The sequence below is a fragment of the Camelus ferus genome, chromosome 4, assembly GCF_009834535.1.
Source record: "Camelus ferus isolate YT-003-E chromosome 4, BCGSAC_Cfer_1.0, whole genome shotgun sequence".
Lineage (NCBI taxonomy): Eukaryota > Metazoa > Chordata > Mammalia > Artiodactyla > Camelidae > Camelus > Camelus ferus.
This window is the reverse complement of record NC_045699.1, coordinates 19,372,504-19,390,348: the sequence shown is the minus strand read 5'-3', so window position 1 is coordinate 19,390,348 and position 17,845 is coordinate 19,372,504. Positions and strand designations below refer to the sequence as shown.

Sequence of the window (17,845 nt, the reverse complement as noted above, 5' to 3'; positions counted from 1 at the left end):
TTCATCTAGACAGGAAGCAGAAGTCTTGATGCTCGGTTCATAATTCAGGTTTGCAAATATATAAGTTAGCCTACTCTTGGCTCCCGCTTTGGGAATGTCGTTAAGCATGACTGATTTCTTATCGCCCTTCAACACCCTCCACCATTCGATTCTTAGAGTGTGCTCCACTGTTGTCTTGGAATCTTCTTCCAAGCTGCTGACATTCATTTTGCAAGTTTGGCGTATTGACTGTTTTGATGGTGGCACCTGTGCAGGCAGTGATAACTGTAACAGGATTATTCCCTCTGCCTGAGAGAGAGACTATAAACACTATTGATTGTGAAGTGTATTCTGATTTCATATACATTAAAATTTGAAAGGTTGTTCCTCTTAGAATCAGTTAAATATGATATTTTAACTCTAGTGACAGTAGGACTTTCTAACTGACTAGAAGTAAAGTTTTTGGCCTAAGCAACTGTAAGGGTGAGGGGAGGATGCACCTTGGCTGGCCTGTCCAGTGTGTATCCTCCATGTGCAACTGCTGATAAACTGGGGGTCAGGGGGAAAAGGGGGATTTGAAGGGCTCATATTCTTGGTTTCACTTTAGTTTATTGGATATATTTTAAGAATAATAAAGTTGTCATAAAAAATACACCATTAAAACCTCCTCAAGGTTGGCAGAATTTTTTTTTTTTGAAGTATAGCTGATTTACAATTTTGTGTTAGTTTCTGGCGTACAACATAGTGATTCAGTTATTCATTTATATTTTTTTCAGATTCTTTTTCATTATGGTTTATTATAAGATATTTAATATAGTTCCCTGTGCAATACAGTAAATCCTTGTTGTTGATTTTATATATGGTAGTTTGTACCTGCTAACCCCAAATTCCTAATTTATCCCCCCCACCTTTCTCCAGTGGTAACCATAAGTTTGTTTTCTGCATCTGTGAGTCTGTTTCCATTTTGTGAATAAGTTCATTTCTATCATTTTTTCAGATTCTGCATATAAGTGATACCATAGGATATTTATCTTTCTCTGTCTGACTTACTTCACTTAGTATAATCTCTAAGTCCATCCATGTTGCTGCAAATGACATTATTTCATTCTTACTGGTGAGTAGTATTCCATCTTATATATACAGATAGAGACAGAGACCAGATATATATATATATATCTATATATATAGATATATATGGATGATACGTATGTATATATGTATATATATACCGTATATATACACCACATCTTCTGTATCCATTCATCCATTGATGGACATTTAGGTTGTTTTCATGGGAAGACTATTTGTATATATAGCCAACTGTATTAACAGTAGCTCTTTCATTTAAAAATAATAATAAGATTAAGTATCAGCCTCATAGACTTAGAGAGGAATCTTTAAAATCATGAACTTATCAACAGGTCTAAAACTAAGACAAACTCAGATGTGAGACTAGAAAATCCTGTCCTTTCAAAAATTATTATTGTCACCTTTCTCTGGTACAACAGCAAATCACACCAATCAATCCACATATGATGAAACTAAAAACAAATCTAAAATATTCTGTAGAAAGATGTGGACTAGATATACAGCTGTAGATTTTTGAGGGCATAGTTTAGGTACAAACCCTGAGAACAGTTTCCTTGAGAAAAGGCACTGGCAAGCCCTCTGTGTGAAGTGACAGAACTGATGATTCCCATGGAAAGTGTTTCCATTGAACTGAGAAAGAGGTTATGTAATTTCTGAAGCAGGTCTTTCAGAATGGTTGATTAATAACCTAGAAATATGTTCTGAAGATTGGCATCATGGTTCTATCAACAGAGCCAGAGTAGATTAGAGCAGATACATTTGATCACAGAGCAGCATACCTTCATGGGAAAGGGCACCCAGAGACATGCCCGTCGCGGTAAGAGGGGATATAGCCACCTGCATGGCCGGCCATACTGACTGAATCAATCATTGAGGAGACAGGTGAAGAAATTAAACTTCTCACCCATCCTCTGATGTCTTAAACACCCCTCTGTGCACAATACTGTAGTACATGCCAAGTAGAAGGCACTTCCAACCCACCCCTAATCATTGAGAATTTATCATCAAATGAGACAATTAACAATACATAGACAACTCAAAGACTAGCTTTTTATCAGCGTGCAGAAAATAAAATTAAAATATTTTCCTATCTTGCTTTCCTAAGAGCACCATATCTTAAAGTATTCTTAGATATATCAGCTGGCGTCAATAGATGACATGTAAGAAGAGGTTTCCCTGGGTAAACACACTGGGAACACACTAGGTTAAGTAGAGTGAAATGAGTTTCTTCAGCTCATGGATCTTAATAAATGAATTAACGTGCTTGGGAATTTCCATGACTGGGGTATGGTATGTGATACTTCCCCACATATTTTATCTTAGGTCCCTTTTTCAGGAACCATCTTGTGGGGCTTTGTCTTCTTGGTTACCCATTTTGTAGTACCAAGTATGAAGCCTGACACTAGGAGACACTCAGAAACGATCTGTGGGATAAAATAATGAACTTGCTGATTGCCTGACGGCCTGCCAGTCATTGGTTGGCGCTTTACAGAACCAGAGAATAGGCCATGGCTCTTCCACCGTCTGGTGCTGTGTGCTGCTGACTGTTCAGGTTTGCACCAGCTTGAGTTTTCCGTATCTGTCTTTGACTTGGCAAGTCCAGAGGGGCATCTGGAGACATTCCACTCTTGTCTGGGTTGTTCTCTCCAACCCACCCTGTTCCCTTGACAGCCTTCTAGTTCCTCCTCGTCTTCCTGAGAGAGTATTCAAAGGGACTGTGTCAGTCAAAAGCTAGCGTTAATGCCCCAGTGTATGGAATGTGAGTGACTTCTCAGCAGAGCAAGAGGGAGGCTGCCTGAGCCGTGCGGGAGTCAGAAGACTGCCGCTGAGCATTGCAGGGCCAAACAGAAAGCTTTCCTTTTACTTGCACTTTACTTGACCTGTGGATAAACAGACTTTCTATTTCTAGAAATCCCATTGTTTTAACTGCTTTGAGTTTCTTTTGTGAACTTCAAACCCCATGTCTGTATGCAAGACATTTAAAGCTCTGTGGGCCCAGTCTGAAGACTTTTTGTTCCTTTTCTGTTTCCCTTATGTGTTTTGTTCTTATATGCAACACACTCTTAGCTATCCGAGATGCAGCCTTTTCCTTAACAATGTATGACCTTAAAAACAGCAAGCAGGTTGTAGTGTGAGTAGAGAATTCAATATTGTAGAAAACGTGGTAAATGTAACCTTTTAGGGAAGGAATTGAGAGCATATGATTCTTCTTTCTCATTCAGCTGGCTCTGTGCTGGGGGGCCGTGAAGCATTTAAAAACATCATCAAAATGAACAGTATTTCAGTTTCTGTCCTTTAGGAGATTTGGAATGGAGAGAGAAAAATAATATTTACAAAATACTTGCTGTGTTCCAGACTGTGTATCTACGTATGGGATCCTTATCTACATTCATACCTATCTCTGCTCACACAGTATTGGAGGAAAGTGTTGTTTTCCCTCTTTCACAAACAGAGAAACTAAAGATCAGAAAAGCTAGGGAATTTCTGAGATTCATTTATTGAAAGACAAAGACAGGATGATACTGTTAAGGTTCAGAGAAATTGGCTACCTTTTGGGATTCTTTTATTCAAACGAAATTCTTCTAGTGCTAAAATAGTAATGTACAATATTGGAAAGATATATGTGAAACAGAATCCCACAGAGCTTCTGAATATGCTGGTCAGTTTAAGAATACCTGCCTTCCTTTGTCTTCTGGAATGTCCTCCAGTTCTTTGACCTTGGGTTACTCATTATACTTCTTAGAGGCTTTATTTCTTCATTATAAAATTAGAATGGAAAGCATCCTCTTTGCCCATATTATAAGTTTGAGGTGAAGGAATAAATAGTGTAATTTAGGTGAAGGTGAAACTCTTCAGTGCCTTGGAAATATAAGGTATTATTGTCACAAATAGAGATCTAAGTTAGAATGCCTATGATGTGTCTGGGATGCGTGTAATAGACCTCTAATTTTTTAACAAATGTACCTTTGGGGACTGCTTCCAATGAAATTTGGTTCAATTTTCAAGGAAGATGAAAAGTAACCCATTTTTAAATGATCTGTAATTCAATTAAAAAGAATTTTTGAAATAGAGTGGGAGTGTGGGGGGAATGTTAATAATCATTTATGGACACTCACTATATGTAGTATTAGATGTCGATAGTGTGAAGGATGTTAAAGAAATGGAAAGCATGATTTCTGCTCTAGAAAGTTTAAAAAACATAAATATGTTTTATCAAATATTCTTACCTTTCCTACTCATCCAAGACAGTTACTTTACTAGACAGAAATCTAGCTTTTGATATAATAAAGTTCTCCTTTGGACATTAGAATTTATTGGCTTTTTGTAATTCAACACAGTTGCTCCACTGTAAAGAAATTTCAGAATATAAGACCAGGTCTTAAAATCAGAAACTAAAACTCGCAAATCCATTTTTCAGTATATCAATATGTATTTTTAAACAGGCATGTTCCCCCATGAGTTAGTTGGTTACCAGCTTTTGGAACATGTTTAATTCTGAGGAAAGTGGAAATTTTGATTCACATATATTGGTGTTTACGTTTCAAACTTTTTAACAAATTATTATTTTTGGGGTGTATGTAAGTTAGTGCCCTTATATAGGGGACAATCAGTAATTTTGTATCAAATTACATGCTTTTAAGACTTTGCTTTGTTTCTCTCTAGTGGATGATACTGTGGTTGCTATTCCCTACGGAAGTAGACATATTCGCCTTGTCTTAAAAGGACCTGATCACTTGTGTAAGTCAACTCATTTGTTCTTCTTTGGATACTGGGAATTTTAGTCATTATTACATTTTTGTTGTTTCCAGAAGAGATTAAAATTCAGAAATACAAATCTTTCTCCTGTATCATAATAGGATACTTGGAGTACTTGTGTTTGTCTTCTAGTTGCCTGATGAGACAGCAAAACCTCTGTGGTAATTACTTCTAACCACCGTGATCCAGAAAAACACAGAATAGATGCTCCCAATAGGTTGTTCATGAGTTAAGCACATGGTTTTGTGAATATTACTTCTCATTCTCTTTCTTCTTCCTCTCTGATCAATCTCAGTCTCTTCCTTGCCTCACCTCTTTTTTTCCTTCTTTCCAACCTTTCTTCCCTTTCCTTCGTTCTTTCTCTTTTAATTCTTACTCTCATTCCATTACTTCATCAATTCTGGGGAACATAGAAACACCAAACAATCTTAATCCCATGGCATTTAAAGAGAACCACATGGTGTAATTAAGCATCCCATGTATTGAAGATAATGTAGGGCCCTGATATCTTGAACATAACTATTAGGATTCAGGATTGAAGGATAATCATAACCCCAAAGATCAAATGGGAGCATGGCCCCACCAGAGTTTGTACAAGAAAGAGTTTGTACAAGAATTGTCTTCAGTCATGCCAAGCCAGCAGTACACAGCCACATCTTTTTTTTTTTAATTGCCATTTAGTGCTGTTTAGATGTAGACCTGTAAATTACAAACAGAAAATTATAGGCTACAAACAAGGGAAGGGGTAAGAGAAGATATGCTAGTATGTTCTGCAAAATTCAGTTTCACTGAAAGACTTCCACTTCAGTTGATCCCTTGAGTATTTCTGATCTCCTCTGCTGTGATTGTCCCTAGTTCCTACAAAGACATCTGTCATCTTCTGCTCTCTCTTCCCTCCCACACACGTGCCTAAGAAGCCAATTTAGGTAGCAAGCATTATCTTTTGGCATTTGGATTATAAATGAAATCATTCCAGAAAGACAAACAAGAAGGAGACAAATTGGAGCCTGTAAAAGTTCAGATAGCCTACTATAGTCTTTCTAAAAATAAAAATAAACACCCTTCATAGGAAAGGTGGGATTTGAGAGGTCGTGTGAAGTAAAGGAATAAGTAAGGTATAGTTCAGGCAAAGTTAAAAGATGCTGATCAGTCACCTTATATGGATCCAAGTCCTTTTCTAACCCTGAGAAACTCCCAAAAATATATTGTTCACATGTCAAAGGATGATATATGTGTGTACACTGTTACCATTGAAATGATTTGTTTTTCCCCTTAAGAATTGGACAGAATTAACTGCTGGTGTAACAACTTCAGTCAAAAACAGTATTTTTCTGAGCAGCAACAGGCTAAAATAAAACATCCAGATCAAGACCATCACCAAGTGGGACTTACTCTTCATTGCAGAAGAAAGAACCCAAAGGAATAGATGTAGGAGGAGAATTCATTTTTATAAATGGATTAGCCTCCCAGATTTCCTAATTACGTGATCGCTAAGAAGCTGAAGCATTGGCCTTGTTTGGTTTAATTGTTCCAAGGATTTCATAGGTACAGCTGCAAGTGATATTCACAGGTGATGAAAAGCAAAATGGAATCTGCTTTTTCCCCCACAGACATACGTTGGTGACATGTGTATAGATAAGGAAGTTTCTCTTTTGTTTTTGTATTTGGAATATAATTCAGTAACATGAGTCTGTGAACCTGTTTCTCTTGAAACCCTTTTGCCCTTCACTCCCAGAAGAGCTGGTCCAGTATGGGGCCAGCCTTAAATATTTAGGGCCAAACCGGAGCAAGAGGCTTAGACCTCCAAGATTTTTCCAGATCTAAGTGAATTTATGTCCTGGAGATTTTTCCACAAATTAGTGCAAAGACACCCAAGGTAGCTGGAAGTGTGAAAGCTAAAGGAAGGAGATGCTTTCCTCTGATGACACCACTGTGGTTCTGCCACTCCAGCATCCCCTCCATGTGCCTTTGTTCTTCTGTGAGGTCCTCTCTGCTCTGGAGCAGGGAAGGAAGGCCAGACCTATGCCCAGAGAAGGGCTGCATGGCTTCATCTGAGGGGCATAGGGATTTAATAGGATATCGATATTTTCTGCCTGTTGCTATTCCTTCTAGTAGAGAATTTGGAGTGGATAACATCTAGAATAATTAAGTACAAATTCTTTAAGTACTTTAATACCTCCAGTGATCTTAAAGTTGTCTTTAACCCCAAAACTTCCATCTGCAAAACATGTAAGAGGGAAGTCTTTCTGATGGGATGTGGGGTAGGAGACCCAGAGCCCCACCCAGGGGCCCCAACTTTCTGCTCAGTAACCCCTGTCAAAACTTAGGGCCCTTGTGCAAGTGTTAGAAACCATTGTTAGACTTAGTGTATCCATCTTCCTTCCTGCAGTAGGCAGTTACTCTAAATCACCTCTAAATCTCATGAGAATTTAACCTGCTTTGAGATCCACATCATAATGACCCTCATCCCTGTCATGCTCTGATTTCCTAAAACAAAAAGTTCTTCTTGGGCTTTGTCATTGGCCAGGTTTAGATTGGAATGCTCTAGGGATCAAGAAGTTCTTCTCTCTGTCTTAAGTTCTTATGAAATATCATGTACACATACAAGACAAAATGCATTAAGAAAAAGGATTTTAAAAAACAGAGAAGTAAAGGAGATAGTTAGTTCCCTGCCCTTAAGTCACTAGAGTTTCTTCATTGTGAGCATTAACACACATGCAATAAGTAGCCAGAAAGCACAAATAAATACAAGGTAATGCATGCAGTGAACGCTGAAGGAACTCAGAGATGCACTCTGGGTCTCACAGAGCAAAAGGAAAACTGCAGAGTATTCTAGAGCGAGGGCCATAAAGACTGAAATCAATGAGACATGTACGGGATATGGTTTAGTCAAAGGAATAGGACTGCAGTAAAGTCGGTTACCCAAATGAAGTCATCTGGGGAATCAAAGATGTTTTGACAGGGAGCCTTGAATTCTTGGCTAATGAGTTTTAAAATAATTTCATTTGCTGAGTAAATTCCTGTGTGACCCAGGGGTGCCTGTATATTTTGTTCCTGTCACATACAGTGGTGTCAGCCGTGTAAGGAATGATGCTTCTCCCTTACGTAGCTCTAGACTCTGCCACATGGGATGTGCTTGCCTGTGGTCTGTGGTAGCCCTGGGAACATCTTCTCTCCTCTTCATGTGTTTGATTATGTAGATCTGGAAACCAAAACCCTCCAGGGGGCTAAAGGTGAAAACAGTCTCAGCTCTACAGGCATCTTTCTTGTGGACAATTCTAGTGTGGACTTCCAGAAATTTCCAGACAAAGAGATACTGAGAATGGCTGGACCACTTACAGCAGATTTCATTGTCAAGGTGAGCCCGTTTAGGTATCTTGTTTTCAAGTCCCATCCAAACCGGTGTTATAATCCCCTAAAGAGAGAGAGAGACTTCAGGTTTTGACATAGGTTCGAAAAGCTTGTTATCCAGGAAATGTTTAATTCAAGGGTGTTGAGCTACATCCTGGACTTTATAAGAATATGCAATAATTATAAGGTTCTAGGGAAATATATATATATATATGTATTTGTGTGTGTGTAAGTTAATAAAAAAGACCACTGTATCATTAGTTGGGGGATACAAACTGTTTTTAAAACAAGTTAGGATATAGTCATTGAATCATGTAAGGAGTCCTCGGTCAAAGAGAAAGACAAATGAATAATCCACAGACTTGGTCATGCTTCCAACTGCAAGTTCTGTTTTCTCTTGTACTGGCTGCAAGACCAAGTTGTTTCCTTCTTCAGAGCTCCCCTGGTCTTCAAGGTAATAGAAAACACATTGCTGGAAGCAACATACACGTTCTGTAGGAAAAATGTACACACTGGAAGAATGTTTGGGAATCACAATAAAATAAAAACATTTTTTTTTCCTTCAGTAGGTCAGAAGGACCTGAAGGATTTCAGCTGTAAAGCTGTAAAACTTGTAATGTGTCCAGGACTTCATAAATTTTTCATCATGGGACCTGGAGCCAGAGGACATTTGATTTAAGCTAAGGCTTGATGACCCCATGGCAGCTGGAAGGAAGAATGTGTACAGGAAAATGGAATAGGCAGTGAGGTGGGTTGGGAGAAGGGGTCCAGAGTTCTGTCCTCTGTCTCCATCTGCATGGTAGCCCTTTTTAATCCAGTCCAGATGCCAACCACATGACCATGGACGGGAAGCCACAAACCATGAGAGATAGCTTACAATAGAAATGATGTTGTAGGTAACTAAATAGTTTCAGTTGAGCAAATAAATACAGTTAAAAAAAAAAAAGAAAAAGGGCAAGAGGTGTCTTAATTTGTTGAAGCCCTCAAAGTACTGTTGAATGATGCACTGAAACTAATTTCCCTAGTGGCCTTGCAAGAATTAATGCACATACTGAAAATACGGAGTTGAATTTAAGTAATACTGTCCACATCTGAACAGTTCACAGCATTGTCAAATGCATTTCATATGTCCAGCTGTCTTCTGCACATCACCACTTGGATGTCCCATAGGCACAATGAGCTCAAAATGTCCAAAATCGGACTTGTCTAGCCCTAGAAACCTACTTTATCTTCTTTACTTCTTATCTTGTGGGATAACACACCATTTACCCCACCGAGTCAGAAACCTGTGATTCACACCAGTTCACCTTCCCTTAGACACCCCTCGTTAGACATTAAACTTTGTAAGCTCTGCCTCCACACCGTCTCTCAAAACTGTTCTTTCTTCTCCATCGTTGCTGCCAGTGTCTTAGTTTAGGTCTTTGTACGTCTCACTTGAGTGAATGCCATGGACTGTGCATTAGTTTCGTGGCCTTGGACATTGTCCATGTTGCCTTCAGAGTGGATTTTCTAAAACTGTAGCTGCCCTGTACGTGATGCTGCATTGCCTCCCGCCTGCATGCAGTACTTTGGGGTTAAAATGCAAACCCATAGCATAGCATCTGTTACTCTGAGTAACCTGGATTCTGTCTACCTTTCCAGCCTCATCTTTGACTCTTTACCTCCTGTTTCAAGCAACTGAATTGCTCACAGGTCCCAGCCGCGTGCACTCGCGTAACTCTTTATCTTTGCATAATGCTGTGCCCTCTGTCACTGCTGCTCTTGTCTTTGCTTCCTCTATTTTCTTCACTAACTCATACTTGTACCGGAGACTTTCTCCTCACAGCAGCATTTTGTGACTCAACCTCAAATTCTGGTTTACATCACATCTACCCATTGTGTGTTCCTCAAGGGCAGATAGAGAGTTGTATCTGTCTTTGTACCTCCATAGAAAACAAAAAAACAAATAAACAAAAACCAATAAGCACCAAGGAGTGCTGGATGAATAAAGGACTTTTACCACATGGCAATTGCTGAAGTAGGCCAGATGTGACATCTTTATTTTACCTGCAAGGAAACTGAGCCTGAGGGAAGTTGAGTGGTGTGCCAGCTCACACTGATGATAAGCCAAGGCCAAGTATCGCATCTCCTTACTGACTTGTCGTTTTTGTTGTTTTTGTTTTTAGTGGAGGTGCTGGGGGCTGAACCCAGGCCCTCGTGCGTGCTGAGCACGTGCTCCCTCTGCCACTGATCTCCTTACTTACGGCCCACAACACTTTTTAGTATGCTGTTGCTTCTAAGAGTGTATCTTTTTTCTTCTATATGTAACTATACGTATTAAAGGACATACGGACTTTAAAGGCATTTCTGACACTTTCCTAGATACCTAGCACCTGATCTTCTTTCAGAGACAGGCTAAGCTATCATTTTAGTGATTTTTGCATTATATCCTACCTGGCAACCTAGCTTCAGGTTGCAAATGAGAGGAGATAAGGTTTAATTAGAAAATATCAGAATCATATAAATGTAAAGTTATTCTAAAATAGATGATATAATTTTTCAATTTATTTATTCAAACTTGCAAGTGAGCCAGAGGATGTATGAAGATATAGACAAAAAGGAGAAAATTACCTTTTTTCCCCAGTGATTTATAATGAAGCAACCTTTTCTTCCCTAATTTTCCCCAGGAAATAGCTAAAAATGAAAGATTACCATTTGTTAATTTATCATCTTTGGTGATTCAGGTGCTTAGAAATTATACACACAGTTTGTAATTCAGTTTTCAGTATCATTTGAGGTGTAATCTCTTTTGCATTATACATTAATTTAAGCAATGACTTCCTTTTTGAATGAGATACACAGGGATCCGAATGGTCTTTGGCAGCATCTCTGGAAGTTTATTGCCAAAATACCATTTTTGTTTATTTAAGAGGAAAAGGCTTTTTTTTGCATGAAAGGAAGATTTTTCTCACAGTGAGAATTGTTACAAATTGCCATTGATTGCAAAATTATGTTTTAGAATCTCCTTTTGTGGCTACCTTCAAAAATAGACTAAACTCTCAACTTACTTTCTAGGGGATTATGCCTTCCAAAAACTTGTACTTCATATGCTGGCTGTACAAACATTTTTGGCAATGCTAGCATAAAGTGGTAGAAAGGATAAGCACTCTAGAAGCTTGTATATTCTCCTGCTTAGTGTGTCCTTGAGTATGTTGTTTTACCTCCTTGAGCCTGTTCACTCATTTGAAAAATGGTAATAAAATATCCCCCCATAGAGTCTTTGTGAGGAATTGAATGAGATAGCGTGTGTAAAAGCTGTAGCTACTTGCTACGGGCTAATGTGATTAAGACAGGCTTTGTGAAACTTAGGCAGCCTGTGAATCTCAGGTAGGATTGAAATAATCAATTCTTTTCTCCAGTGGAGGCTGAGCTTTGGCAAATGTTTAATCCCAGGTTGCTCTGACCCTGCCACCCAACCTGTCTCTAGATGGCCACCCCGTTCCAGTCACCCTTGTGTTCTTACAAGGGGAGAATCATTGTTGTAAGCCAAATATTCTAGAGTGGAAGAGTCTAAATTAACTAAAGGAAAGAAAAGAAGCATGTAATTAATAGTGATTCATTTTCCCACCCTCCCACCCAACTTTTACGGGTAGTGATTCCCCCAATAAATACGCTTCTTTATGCTGATTGATTCCCATTACAATACACTGCATTTCTTGTTGGGTTTCCCACATTGTCTTACCAGTAGAACAGCCAGGGTAAAGACACAGAGTTAGAGAACCAACTCCTCACCTTTCTCTGACACTGCGAGTGGCAGACCCCTGCCCAGTCCAGCCCCCCGGCTCCACTCTGGTCATTTCTTTTCTGCCCTCCTTCTCTATCCAAGCACTGAGACTCTCCTTCCAGTGGTGACATCTTTTCCACCTCTTTGTTCCTTAGCCAGTATTACACTCATGATTTGCAAAGACACATCTCTGATCTACTACTCAAGGGCTGTGGGCAGCAAATCCATAACCAGCATCTCTCATGCAACCCTGAGACTGGAGGCCTGTGGGCCGGACTGCCGTATCTCCCAGTGTTGAGGTCTGGCAATCTGGGAGGACTAGAAGACTATATTAAAGTAAGAAGTGTAAAAGTAAAGTTGGGTGCTAACAGTTTTTTATCATTATTTTTACTGAACAATCCCTAATCTTAGCATTTCCAACTGTTAAAACAGTGGAATAACTGAGTCTCTGTTTTATTCCAATAATAGCATTTTTACAAGCCCTTTCTGCTACACTAAAGCCCTACTCTACCTAAGGAGACAGCCTTCAAAGGAGGGTGGAAAGTACTATTGGGTAAGGGCTATGTTATAACAATACTGCTTCTTTTCATAAATTTTATCAACATTATCAATGTTACCAACATTTTATCAACAAGAAATGATCAGTAACATCTTCAAGAAAACTGACAGATACATATAAAAAGATAACTCTTCTAGGAGTCTGTCACGAATTATAGTTTGCAATTCCAAAATTGTTCTGGTGGTAGATGGGAATAGCAAATCCTCAAGAAACTAAAAATATTTTAAAATGCTTTTGTAATCAGTGTATAATTTGCTCCTTAGCCAATATTACACCCACTGTTTGCAAAGGCACATCTCTTAAAAGGACTGTGATCAGCATGTAATTCATTTGCTTGTTCATTCATGTATTCATTTATTCAGCAATTATTTGGATACCTGCTGTGTGCCAGACATTATAGATGATGCTGAAGAGTGATCAGCAAAATGGTACCTGCCTTCACAGAGTTTACAGAGTATGGAGGAGAAAGGCAATAAAATAACAACTATGTCCATATTAAGTGTTTGTAAACACGTAAGTGCTCTAAGAAAGATCTTATTATTGTTGCATATCCTTGAAGGCCCACCAGAGCATTTTAAAATATTTTTACAGTTTCTTGAGGATTTGCTATTACCATCCACCAGCAGAATAGCCCAAAATTGAATTCAGTAGACTGAGGCATTTAATAAATAGATTCACCTGTTTTCTATTTTATTCCCTCCCTAGCAGGCCTATAGATTTATTTCCCCCATGTCCAAGCCCTCCCAAGCCATGATATCCCTGGCTGCCCTGAGAGCAGGTGCCCAAGACGAATCCCATTGTGGGTCCCAGCTTGGAGGTGCACAGTGACGGGTCTGCCCATGGCTCCCTTTTGCCCACCTGTCCTCACAAAGAGCACAATTTAACTGCAGGCAAGACAAATGGGGGATCCCTGACTACCAGCTCCTGTGCCCGCCCATCTGGGGCAAAAGTTTCTACATTGAAAGAGAAAGGAACATAGTTGGGGACCTTCCCAAGGCTCACAAATTATCCTTTTCCCAACTGAGAAGAAAAAGTATGGAATTTCATAGTGCTTCACTTGGAAGAGCTGGTGTGTTCTTGAAGTCTTTCGTGTGTTTGAAGTCTGTCCTTGATTCCTTTGAGTCTACAATGGCCTGGAAGCTGGAAGCTTAGCAGTTACTCATACACACATTTGTACTGCCCTGAAGCTCTGCCATGACCGTGAGATCAATTGCTATGGAAAGTGCCTAGGTTTTTGTCTTCTCCTTTACTTTCAATGTGATAAGTCATTACATTGGGTTAGAAACACTGAACCATTGTAATTATAGGAAGAAAAACTTGGTTCAGAATATTCTTTTTCCTTATTAACTTGAAGAGGTCAAAATTACATATGCCAGATCGTTTAGCTCCCTAAAACATATTTCTTATGTGTCAAACTGAGCTTTCAACGTGAACTTGGGAACCAAAACCTGATATTTGAGAATTTAGGGGTTTTGAAGCTCCAGCCCTAATGATAACAAGGGTCCCGGCAGCCCAGAATTAATAAAGCCAGGAAGAGGAACATGGCCGTTCATCTCTGTAAGCAACAATTAAGCCATAAAACTTAGACATCCATTTAGCCTCTTCTTTGTATTTAAAATATTGTTTCTACTCTAAAGTGTAAATGTAAAGTTAAGAGGATACTGAAAAGAGTTATAAGGATACCACTAAAGATAAATGTCTATCTTCCCAATGCTAATAATTCTCAGTTCCATGGATAGGATGGCAGCTTTAGAGCCAGTCAGACCTGCATTCAGATCCCTGCTCTGCTGTTTTCTTGCTGTGCAGCCTTGAGCTAGTCACTTAACCTCTCTGAGCCTCATTTTTCCCATTGTAATGTAAATGTGGAATATAATACAGAATAGTTTTAAGATTCAGTTTAATATAAATAAAATATCCCTGCACACAATAGGAATGTAATAATTGCTGGTTGTTGTGGTAATTGTAGTTGTTATTACTAAAGGAAGAAGGTGAGTGTAAAGAAGGGAGAAGCAAGAATGTTACCAGAGTGGAAGGAACCAAACAAGATTATGTGCTCAGAGATTTGGATGCATCATGATTGGTTTCATCTATTTGAAATAAGATGTCTGAGTTATTTCCAATCTCTTTTCAAATCTGGGCATAGAGTCTCCACATCTGTGGTTACTGTCCATCATTTTCATTGAACTCATTAAGAACAATATTCTTCCTAAGTTTCCTGTTTTTCCTTCAGTGTGGTGTTTACTAACCTTCCTGTCTTGGTGCTAACATTTCTTGTCATTCATTCCTTCTTCTTTGAGCTTGAGGTGCTTTTATTGATAATTCCGAGGGAGCTGAAAAAAGGACCTGCTGCATTTTTTTGTCTCTTTAACCAAACCAAAAGATAAGCCCAGACCCTGTACATTTATTCTGGAACAAGGTTTCTCCCAGTATTTTGATGTTATATCTTCCTCATTTTGATTCCCCCCACACGCATACCTTTCTAGGACTTAGTTTAATTTCTAGCATCCCAGAGGGGACCCTTGCAAAATAATCCATCTCTCCAGATCTAAACAAATGTTCTGGCCTTTTTATTTTTTCATGGAGCTTGTGTTCAAATGAGAGTCCTCTTCTAATAGCTTTCCAGCATGATAACCACACATCCCAAGAGAGCTATCGACTTCTGTGAGCTAAAATAAAAGAAAGAAAGGAAAAAAGAGAGAGACAGAGAGAGCTTTCCAAAGAATGTGATTAATACCACCTCCCTAAGCAAGCAATTAGATATCCTGTATCTGACACATAGGACTGAAAAATATTAATCTGTCAGCCATGCTCCCCGTTTGTGAAAGACACTGTATTGCTTCAGCTGTTTTTGCTTTAAAGTAGGGAATCGTATCACTGTTTATTCTAATTAGGAAAGACCTGGATGCTTTGTGGGTCAGAATCCTAACATAAGATGAGATATCCTGTAGCTTTTCTCTTTCTTTTTTCTCCTTTCCAGGCCTTCCAGATTTTCTAGGGAACATTTCATATTCTCATCCCAACTCCAAAAACTGATCTAGGGTTTTGCACCTAGTCCCTGTTTCTTTCCCTGTGCACCCTCAGTGTTTAATCCAGTTTGCAAGCTCAGTAATAGAAAAGGAAAGAAGTAAGGCTATCTTTTAAAAAATCTGAAGCCCAAGTCCACCCATTTAACCTAGAACCTAGACAAACAGCAGCTGGGACAGTGCTGTGGCTTGGAAACATTAAGAGACTTAGACCACGTGGCTCTGCTGACCCTGATGCTTCTCTAATTGCTGTGATGGAGCTGGAGTAAGAGGTGGTCCTCTCGGTTGTCCATGCAGCTTCCTTTAGTATAATGAGTAGTCCAAGCCTTGCCCTTGCCCAGCTGTCTAACTGTTGTATGACATGTCATTCTGTCTTCATGAAATCAGGGCATTGTTCCTATTGGATACTTTTTCTTCTTTTTCAGTTTGAGTGTTTTCCTCAGCCTGGTAGTTTTAAACCATTAAAGAAGCATTGCCTCACATCCCCCCTTTAAAAAAAAAAAAAAAGATGTAATTTCCATAAACACATGTTTTACTTGAAGTAAATGCTTTTGTAGTGTAAGTTGGTGTTTTTCAAAGTTTAATTTTTGGACTGTCTAGATTTGAACTGCCTGGATCTCTGGTCTTGAGCCCAGGATTTTGCATTTTAGCAAGTTTCCAATTGGTAGCTGTGCACATTAAGGTATAGGAATCACTAAGTTGCCGGGAAACTCCAAGTATGTCTCTGAATGGGAAGAGCTACTTAATTCTTTAACTCTTTTTCTCTCTTACCCAATGACAGTATCTTAATTTTTTTGCAGCACTTTGCGTTTATAATTTTGTTAGAATAAATTGTCTGTTTCTGAACCTATATTAGAAAATCAACAGAATTTTACCTGTTACACAGAGAGGTTGAAAATAAAAGAGAGGGAATAAGTGGCTTGGGATACAGTCCTGCTAGAATCACAAGTTGAGACACTGCTATCCCCTGTTCTGTGTCGACAGAATTGGGCAGAGGGTGATCATGATGGTAAATGCAAGGATCCTTTGCTGGTTGAATGAGAAGGTGGGTGGTACCGCCATTGCCCCTTCTCTTCCAGTACCATCCTTCACACAGCCTCAGACCATCAGTCCTACCACACATCTTTGTCCAAGTTGCAAGAAGCCCAGAGAGCACCTCTTTGTCACCCTGTTCCTCTACTTTGCCATTGTCTCCCGCAGATCCGCAACTCGGGGCCTGCTGACAGCACAGTCCAATTCATCTTCTATCAGCCCATCATCCACCGATGGAGGGAGACGGATTTCTTCCCTTGCTCAGCAACCTGTGGAGGAGGTAATGGTGTTTGCTTGGCCCAGGAGCTATTGACCTCTCCCAGGGAAGACTCAGCTGTTGGAAGAATAGAGTCACTTGGACAGGGAAGACAGGTAGTCCAGTGATGGGTCACATCCTTTCTTCTGGATGAGGCCAGATCCTGAAGCCTTCCTGTGAGGCAGATGCCTCCAATAATGTAGACACCCCATGAACATATTCTGTCTGTAGAATCCCAGCAGATGAAATGGTGTTTACTCCTTTCGTTGTTTCAGGGGAGGCCAGGACAGGGAATATCACAGCCTGGCAACAGCTTACTCTTGAGGTGATTCTGTTCATTTGAGAACAAACTACTCACCTGGTGGAATTAACTTATTTATCAGGATTCAAGTAAAGCATGTCAGGCCTACTACATAACATGATGTGTCCAAGAAGAAGCAGAGGTTAATTTAATTCAAGGAAGTAGTTTGTTACCAGAAAAAAAAAGTCCCAGCACCATAGATAGGCTTAGCTATTTTGGGGCTCTGTCCCGTCATCCTTGTGGTAAAAGGAATGCCACTTGTGTTATTTACACGTTAAAACACATCTCTCCTGAAGAGTTACTGCATGAATTCCTGTCTCTGCTCCATCATGTCTGTAACATGAACATTTTGTGTTACTGGAAAAGGTCACCCTCCACCTATTTTTCTTTAATAATTACTGAAATGGTTACATAGTAATTTCTTTGAGTTATTTTATAATCATTTAGCCATATCCCTATAGAAGATACTCAGTTCATTTAAACTTCTGTATTATAATGTAATGAATAACTTAATATCTAAATATTTTTCTCCTTTCAAATCATTTCCTTGGAATAAATTCACAAGAGTGAGTTTCAGAATTTTTGTGGCTATTGGCATATATTACCAAAATTCTTTCCAGAAGGGTAACAAGTTCTATGACTATTTAAGTTCTGTTGCCAGCTGAGTCAGTATTTGTGAACTATCATTTTTTAAAGTTTTGGTAATTCAATGGATATAAAGTTGTATGTATAGTCA

At 39.2% G+C, this 17,845-nt stretch overlaps 1 protein-coding gene across 3 annotated transcripts in view; it reads left to right on the top strand.

Moving 5' to 3' along the window:
• Window positions 1-17,845, top strand: part of ADAMTSL1 (ADAMTS like 1) — an 825,910-nt gene that overhangs the window by 583,901 nt on the left and 224,164 nt on the right. For all 3 annotated transcript variants that reach the window (XM_032477631.1, XM_032477630.1, XM_014555590.2), the window contains 3 exons: window positions 4,732-4,806; window positions 8,025-8,182; window positions 16,721-16,832. In XM_032477631.1, coding sequence (XP_032333522.1) covers window positions 4,732-4,806; window positions 8,025-8,182; window positions 16,721-16,832 — 345 coding nt within the window. The remainder of the gene's footprint in view (window positions 1-4,731; window positions 4,807-8,024; window positions 8,183-16,720; window positions 16,833-17,845) is intronic.